This window comes from Fundulus heteroclitus, chromosome 16 (assembly GCF_011125445.2).
Source record: "Fundulus heteroclitus isolate FHET01 chromosome 16, MU-UCD_Fhet_4.1, whole genome shotgun sequence".
NCBI lineage: Eukaryota > Metazoa > Chordata > Actinopteri > Cyprinodontiformes > Fundulidae > Fundulus > Fundulus heteroclitus.
The window spans coordinates 15,924,672-15,933,261 of NC_046376.1; the positions used below are offsets into that span (position 1 = coordinate 15,924,672).

General features: G+C 37.3%; 1 protein-coding gene across 1 annotated transcript; it reads right to left on the bottom strand.

The window, feature by feature from the left end:
* Positions 1-277: 277 nt before the first annotated feature.
* prkcsh (protein kinase C substrate 80K-H) lies at positions 278-5,889 on the bottom strand. Its single transcript, XM_036147874.1, has 17 exons — positions 5,744-5,889; positions 5,501-5,617; positions 5,297-5,392; positions 5,158-5,215; positions 4,951-5,068; positions 4,301-4,430; positions 4,050-4,134; positions 3,653-3,731; positions 3,412-3,495; positions 3,155-3,325; positions 2,969-3,065; positions 1,838-1,907; positions 1,577-1,666; positions 1,408-1,482; positions 1,230-1,329; positions 987-1,146; positions 278-501 (listed from the first exon to the last, which is right to left on the bottom strand). Exons 1-16 carry the CDS (start codon positions 5,835-5,837, stop codon positions 1,000-1,002), a joined length of 1,611 nt encoding a protein of 536 aa, XP_036003767.1. The 5' UTR covers positions 5,838-5,889; the 3' UTR covers positions 278-501; positions 987-999.
* Between the last annotated feature and the right edge of the window lie 2,701 nt (positions 5,890-8,590).

Genomic DNA, 8,590 nt, shown 5'->3' on the forward strand with positions numbered 1-8,590 from the left:
TCTGGACAAAGCTGCACAATAATTAACAGCAAGTGAGCAGGAATATTATTTAAACCTGTATTTAAAAAACAAAAAAACAAAACTTATTAAGAGATAAAACATTTATTAATTACATTTAGGTAAGGTTTATGGAAAACATGACTGAAATTGTGAATTGTATGTAACTGTCAGTGTCTTTGCCACCATCACATCCGAATTTCCCCACTGCGGGACAATAAAGGAAATCTTATTTTATGAAAAGCTACACTGGTTGAGTTAGAGTAAAACAGGAGTGAGACATGATTTAAACAACTTTATTTGACAACAGTGGAATGACTACATCAGACTTAAAACACTAGCGTCAACAACATCATGTAGGAGTGGAAGATGGATGTGTTGCTCACAATAATCTCATCACTCGTTGGAATTTCCATAAGTTTAGCACAAAAAGCACACAGGCGGTGCAGCAGGGAGACTGGAAACATAATTTTGCTGCAATAACTGTGGTCCCTTCAGAGCGATCTGCAAGACAGACACACAATCTTTTAGCTAAAAACTTCAACTTTGGCCTTGGATATTTGATTTTCAAGAACATTTCAACGAATGAGTGAACCTCTTAAATTAAACATACCATACATTTAGGTTGTTCTTACAATTAAATTTTAAAATTTAAGTGAAACCAATTTCTTGTTGCAAGAATATTGACTCATCAGTGCGTCTTACCTGCAACCTTACAACACAGCACTTCAAGTCAAAGTACATACACTCCTCTGATATATACTAATAAAACTAAATATACCGCTGCCAGTAAAGAAAGATAAAACCGTTGTATTGTCATTTATGCCACTCAGTTTTTATGTGTTTTCAAATATATGGAATGATTAGCCTTCTATGCTTTAAGCTCTACTTTAAATATTTTTGAAAAAACAAACAAGTGATTCAAAACAGGTTCACTATAACACATAGTAGCAATATGTCTACAAACACTGAATATGTTAAACGCTTACAGCTGATGAGCTTCTACAGCTCCTCGTGGTCAGGATGTCCTGAATCAAATCTTGCAGGCTCCTGGCAGATAGCAGGGCTGGTGAACTCCATGAGATATTCACAACGACTGGGTTCGGACGTAGACGTCACAACCGTTTCCTTACCACACGTTAATTTAACCTGAAACGGCACAAAGAGTTGCTTTCAGTTCAGAGCATCGCAAAAATAAACACGGGGATTGGTAAATGCTGCCTCAGACGTACAGTGGTGGATCTGCTGGGACCTTGCCAACACCCCATTCCATTTTCATATTTCATCACAGAGTGGATGTTGTCCTCAGGACCTGCCCATTTACCCCATGTTCTATGTTAAGGGAACAGAAAATACGGAATGAAACAAGCTCATAAACTCCACGAAAAAACCACTGATTCACATTCTTACCCTAAACTAGTCTCTGATCCACCGAACTTGGGTTTCTGTGACACTTTGTTAAAGGGACAGAGTCTGTAGACATACCTGTGAAAAAAAAGAAGAGATGTAGTCATTCAGTGGTGAGCGCTCCTATTAAGGTTGAACAAAACCTTTTTAAACAGATTCAGTAAGCACGTACTCGCTAGTGGTCAGCTCATAACACTGGCTGTAGAGGTAAGCAAACTCAGAACTGGGTCCAAAGTCGAAAGAGATTTCCTTCTCAAGGTTCCTGCAAACAAATCAGAGTGAAGCTTTTAGCTTGGAACTCCTAACACCTTGCTGAGGCTCCTAAAAACATCATCTATGGTGTAATGTTGAACAGCATTTTTGGTGACAAAAAAATAAAAAATAAAACACCATTGGCAGAAAAAGTCCATTAAAATTTGTCCTGCAAACAGACCTGATCTGATCTTCCACTTCCCGCAGAGCTTTCTCAGCCTCGTTGAACTCATCCCTGGCTTTCTGAGCAGCTAAGGATCAGAAGTTAAAACGCACAGTTAAACTGATTCATTCAACACAACGTCTGACAAAAAATAAAAAAAATAAACCTACTTCAAGTTTTCATTAAATTTCACAAAGTAGAATTTAAGATCTTTATGATTTACATTTTAGACATACTTTACCAGTCAAAGGTTTAGACACGCCCTTTTCATTTAGCTCTTATTTTTGTTTCTCTACTATGTGTAGGATTATGTAGCAATCAAAAATTAGGAAATAAAACATCTTTTATACTTCAGATTCATATATGCTCCTTTCCTCACTCTCGGCAATGAGCTCTGTGAGTTAATCCCCTGAAATGGTTCCCAGGGGTAGCAATAAAAATACAATCCCTTGAATGAGTGGAGTGTCCAAACTTTCGAATGGTAGTGTAAGTTATAAAGGAACTTAAATTAAAAACATACTTATTCAACCTGCTTAGTAACCTAAGCAAGTCAAATATAACCTACTTAATTTGCCACTTTTAAGCTCTGGCATATGACTCCGTGTTACATCTATAGGTCCACTAGCCTCTACGCCTTCAAGCAGAGCATACGATGAGATTTAGGCTCACTGTTAAAAGGTTTTAACTAAGGACTCGTCTTTATCTTCTAGACGAACCTTGTTTAAAAATATTACATTTTTTATGACAAATAATACGTAACATATTGTTCTCAACTCCCTCCATCAAAGGTCTTTAATTCCAGTGTTCATGAGTCAGAGCCCTGCATCTTTTAGACACATCCCCTGGTCCACCTGAAAGAAATGTCTCCTTCAACTCATCTGGTTCAAATAATTAGACGATCAGCAGAAGTCTGTAGGATTTGGTTTAGTCGCTGAGGAAGCATTTCGGCCATTCTATTCACATATGAAGGACCGCTGATGCATGTAGAGGTTACCAGACACTAGCTCTCCAGCACTGTATTTTGAGGTCCACATTTTAGGGACTAGCAAGATCATACAGAAACATTACTTAAAAAGTTTGCTAGGGGAAAAAAAAGCACTCGTTTTTGAATGACTTGTGTTAGGTTAAGGCAGGGTGGCAGATACACACCATCAATGAGAGCCTGTGTTTCTTGGTCATAGGGCGGCATAGGACCGTCATCATCGTCATCCTTCTTCTTTTCGTCAGTCCTCGTTGTTGGAGGGGCCTGAAACAAAACATAACTACATTAAAGTGACTGTTTTTCCAAACCTGAGATTGATCCCATCTAATTCCCCAGACAAACAAAAAGCTTACTTTATAGTCTCCGTCATCCACGTCATCATCTTCATCATCATCTTCATCATCATCATCCTCCTCCTCCTCTGGGATGTCCTCGTCGGGGTAGTTTTCAGAGTCATTCTCGGAAACGATATCTCGAGTTTCATCTGGTGGCGTTTCCCCTGGTGGTGGGATGTCTGCATTGGACTGATTTCAACAGGCACAAACTTAGCTGTAGAGGCAACAGGGTTTTACAAATATCCATCGACAACCACAGTTTAGAAAATTCTCACCTCAGAAACATATTTTTCTTTTATATTATTCCAGACAGTCTCAAACACTACTGCGTCCACTTTGTCCATTCCACGCAACAGCCCCTAAAGCAATAATATAAACAAAAAAAGAAAAAAAATGAAATTTCTTTTCCAGAATTGCATTTCAGAATCTTTCAAATATACTTCAACTATTGCAATACTTGAATTTTCAAAGTATGTTTTAGCAACAATGTTATATGAGAAACGGTCAGAATTATACCTGAGCCTCTGCTTCTGTGAATGAACCATCTGAATCTGGATCAAGCTCAGAATGGGACTGAAGTTCAGCCACGGAAACACTACAAAACACAAAAAAAAAAACACCTATCAATAAAACAAACACCAATCTGACATGCCCTAAAGGGATTATGGTTAATCAATTAATTTAAACCTGGATAATATATCCAAGGGTTTTTGTTATTGTGAAACTGAAGTGACGTGTGTACTAGAGACAACTATTACAAAATGACAACACTAAATGCATAAATATATATTGGATACTTTTCCAAGCCTAAATGAACATAAACATTCCTAAATCAGTCACTGTTAAGCTTCAGAGAGTTCACATTTTCATTCTTTATGGTTACTGATCATTTTGCAGCATAAGCAGTACTCACAAGCCATCTGCATCATCATCCAGTTCAAGAAGCACCTCGACCATTCTAGCCCTGTCTTTCTCCAAACGAATGGCAGCTTTTTGTTCTGAAATAAAAAGGCCAATTTTTTTTAATATTTCTCATCACTGACTATGTTTGCTACAGTCTAGATAATGTCTGGTGGAATTGATTGAACATTAAACCAGCCGGTTCAAAGGTAAGGTGTTGTCATATGATTTACAGACAGCAGATGGTGTTAAAACTTCATTTACCTTCCCAGGCCTTCAGATGGCGCTCTTTAGCTTCCCTCTCTGGTTGCTCTGCAGCCTCCTTAACCGTTCTCAGAGTCTCCACGTTTGCTTCCAGATCTTTCTTATTCTTCTGGAAATCTTCAAGTTTAGTCTGTTGAAAAGTTCAAAATGAAATGAACAGGTCAGCTCAAACACACAATTGTAATAATACCTGAGCACAACATTAAAGTACATAAAACAACACATATTATATTCAAGCAACTGCATAACGATCACAGTGCATTTCACCAAAAAAATAAATTTTCAGAAAACGTATTATTTAGGAATGGGTACAAGAGACTTTTTCATGACCAAACTTCTTACCTAAGTAAAGGAAGTTCTCAATTAATATTTGACAAATTCTAACAGTGAATATAAAAAAGGTCACTATGATGTTAACCGTTTATCTTTTTGTCAGGGTAAGGCATATCTTGAAAAAAAAAAAAAACACAAGATTGTAAGAATGCATAGAGGGACACAACATTTAGTCTGGAAATAGGAAATAATTTTTTTTCCCCCCAGATGCATATTTACCCGTTACTAATGTGAGCACTCCCCTGAAATTATGCAACCAAAAATATGTTTGAGAGTCTTGCACACACTAAATTAAGAACTTGCTGAACTCTCCAAACCTTCTTTTCCTCTAGACCGTGTTTGGCCTCCTGGATAAGTTGTTTTTTAAGCAGAAAGCCCTCCTCTGCAATTTCTGCTAACTTCTGCAGTTCTTCTTTCTCTTTGCGACCCATTTCCCTGAAAAACACACAGGTATCGTAAAAACAGCACAGCAAAACATTTTCAATTCAAAGACTATTAATAACAACAATAAAAAAAATACACACCTGCAGGTGTTCTGGCAGTCGGCACCACTGTTGTACTCATCGGTGGTGTCGCAGCAATCTAAAGGGAAACTGTGTGTGTTTTAAAAAAGCTAACAGTCGCTTTTAAAAGCCTTCGCTTAAAGCAGCTAAAAAATCCTACCACATATTCCATCATTGACGCGGGAGGAAGGGATGAATGCTGGTCGAAAACCTGCATTGGTGCAGTGGAAGTTGCCATTGGGGCAAGCAGCAGTACCTGAGGGACACATCAGATTCAGATACAGATGTTAGAAACATTATACCCTAAAATAAATACATAGTAATTCACTACTGGATGAGTCACCAAGGTGAAGGATTTACACACCAGGCTCATCAGAACCGTCCGGACAGTCACAGTAGTCGTCGTTTACTCTGTCAAAGGCAACAGTGCGGGATCCATCCAGACATGTAAAAGGTTTGTCCTCTTCATAAAACTGACGTTCTGTTGTTCACAGAAGAAACAGCGGAGAAATTGGATCGTCAACTATAATACCTCCCAAAATCAGAACGATGCACATGATTTATTGATTTTTTTCCTTTAAGCCATTACAAATCAGATTATGCTTACTTGACAAAGGGACGCCGCGAGGGCGTTGGACCTCCACGGTAATGGCTCCGCCAAGCAGAAGCAGCGGCAGCACGAAGTGACCGAGTGTTACCATGGTCCACACTGTGTTAAAGACCCAAGAGCACCTAAACAAACACACACAATGTGGACAATAGTTAGAAATACGAGTTTAACTTCTCATGAGTGAAACCATGTTTAGCTAAAGCAGAAGCTAGAGGCTGATAGCTACTAGCTTGTGCGGATAGAACAATGCTAAGTAGCTAAAGGTTGAGCTAACAAGTGAATAAAATAAATTACAAATTCAAAATAAAGTCTGCGCTAATATCGTTGCATAAGCTTAAATACCTCGAAATGATTCAAAGCAAGAAATATGTATTTATTTTTATCGGAGCCAACAGCTAATCGTTGTCATTCAGTCAGCAGTAACTACTTCCGCATGGAGAGACCGCCCCTTCTGTCGTTTTACACTCTGATTGGACAAGGAATGCTTTTCTTCTTTTGTGATTTGGTGGAAAGCAGGAACTCCGTGACACGTTTCAGGACATTTTATTGTAGCGAATATTCTAAACTCTCTACCAAGGCAAACAAATGGTCAAAGTCATTAGCTTTTTTTGGCCACTCTTTTGAAGGAAATCGGTCAAAATGAAATATTATCATTCTGCAATTGGCATACACTTCGCTTCTTTATTATTTTTGGACAAGACTTTACTGTTTGTTATGAGGGTGGAGAGCTGTGGAAACGTCACACTTGCCTTGAAGAGAAGCTGAGCAGCCATCTCATGCCAGCTCAGCTTTTTCTATGTACACGGCACGCCTGTCCATGTACACGCATACACGGAAATTGTTGAACTTGAGTAGTTAAAAACATAGACATAATATAAGAGTAGACCCCGCATTGACTGTCGCGGCACAGGAATTACGGCCGCCATCTTGGGGCGGTCGACTTGATACCTAATCCTGTTGATTCAAGATGAGACACTAATGATGCCTCAGCACTGTGCGGCTCATTTTTGTTTAAATCGAGGGATTATTTATGTCAGGGCTCGAGGGATAACTTTCACAAGCAAGATGAAAATACATTGTTTATATTTTTGATCAGAATGTAAGTTTTCTATAGGAGATACAAAGTTGTTGTTAGACATTAGTGAATAAACAGCATATATATATATATATATATATATATATATATATATATATATATATATATATATATATATATATATATATATATATAGTGAACCCTCGCTATATTGCGGTTCACCTTTCACGGTCTCGCTGCTTCACGGATTTGCATTGATGAGCCGTTCATTACAGTTCTCATCAGGTGGCGTGTCGGTTTATAAGAATCTTTTTGCCCAGAAGAAAAAATAGTGACAACTACCGATAAAAATGTGTTCTTCTCCCGAAAAAAAACCTCACCTGCACCGCGGGCTTTAGAAGAAAAAAACGCTACAGAGCGGAGTCACGGATGCAGCGCCTCAGTCAAAAGAGCAGTGAAATACACACGAGTCACTATTTGTCCTACTGTACTTTGTATTTTTTTTATATTAATTTTTCATTTTCTCCCGTTCTAATCCAATGACTCGGGTCGCGGTGGGCCGCGCTGATCTCCGCAATTTGAAGCCTTCAGTTCATATTGATTAAAATTATTATTTTACAGCTTATTTGTAAATAATAATAAAAAACGTTTATATAGTAGGCCTACTTTCATTTGTTAAACAAATGCTTGGGCCGGTAAAAAGGTTTTGTTCTATGGTTTCAATATACTATAGTGTATTTCATTGTATATAATAATTGTAAAAAAATAAATAAAGGTTTCTACTTTACAGATTTCGCCCATCACGGGTTCTTTTTGGGAAGTATATGTACATATGTACATGTACAAATGTGTTTGTTTATATAGCAATAAAAAAATTATAAAAAATGTGTGCGTGGCTGTGTTTTGAAACATACATACATCATGTCAGAATATTCTATTACTTTTAACCCCACTAAGATTATTTAAACGCATTGGACCATTTGTTATAATAGCTATAGTTTTAAAGTTTTAAGCAAAACAAATGTGAAAATTAGTTCAACATTAAACGAGTTATAGTTGATTAAAATTGATTCTGCACCTGGTTAACACATTAGACTAAGCGGAGTTGTTGACCGCCCCAAGATGGCGCCCCTAAATCTCGTCAGCGCCTATAGGCGAGAGCGGTCGATGCGGGGTCTACTCTTTATATATGTCTATGGTTAAAAATGTCACTTTACACTAAAATCTATATATCTACACTACACTATATATCTACACTACAATCTATCTATCTATCTATCTATCTATCTATCTATCTATCTATCTATCTATATATATATATATATATATATATATATATATATATATATATATATATATATATATATATATACAGGACTGTCTCAGAAAATCAGAATATTGTGATAAAGTTCTTTATTTTCTGTAATGCAATTAAAAAACATGAAATGTCATACATTCTGGATTCATTACAAATCAACTGAAATATCGCAAGCCTTTTATTGTTTTAATATCGCTGATTATGGCGTACAGCTGAAGAAAACTCAAAAATCCTATCTCAAAATATTAGAATATTTGCTCAGACCAAGTAAAAAAAAATAAAAATTACAACAGCAAAACAAAATCAAACATTTGAAAATGTTCATTAATGCACTCAGTACTTGGTTGGGAATCCTTTTGCACAGATTACTGCATCAATGCGGCGTGGCATGGAGGCAATCAGCCTGTGGCATTGCTGAGGTGTTATGGATGCCCAGGATGCTTCAATAGCGGCCTTTAGCTCATTTGCATTGTTGGGTCTGGTGTCTTTC

What these genes read in the sequence shown, in the direction of transcription:
- prkcsh (XM_036147874.1), bottom strand. Translation starts at nt 5,837, where the DNA reads ATGGTAACACTCGGTCACTTCGTGCTGCCGCTGCTTCTGCTTGGCGGA. An exon ending in TCGCGGCGTCCCTTTGTCAA is followed by an intron (nt 5,618 to 5,743) that starts GTAAGCATAATC and finishes TGTGAACAACAG; the next exon opens with AACGTCAGTTTTATGAAGAG. An exon ending in AAGAAAAATATGTTTCTGAG is followed by an intron (nt 3,326 to 3,411) that starts GTGAGAATTTTC and finishes TGTTGAAATCAG; the next exon opens with TCCAATGCAGACATCCCACC.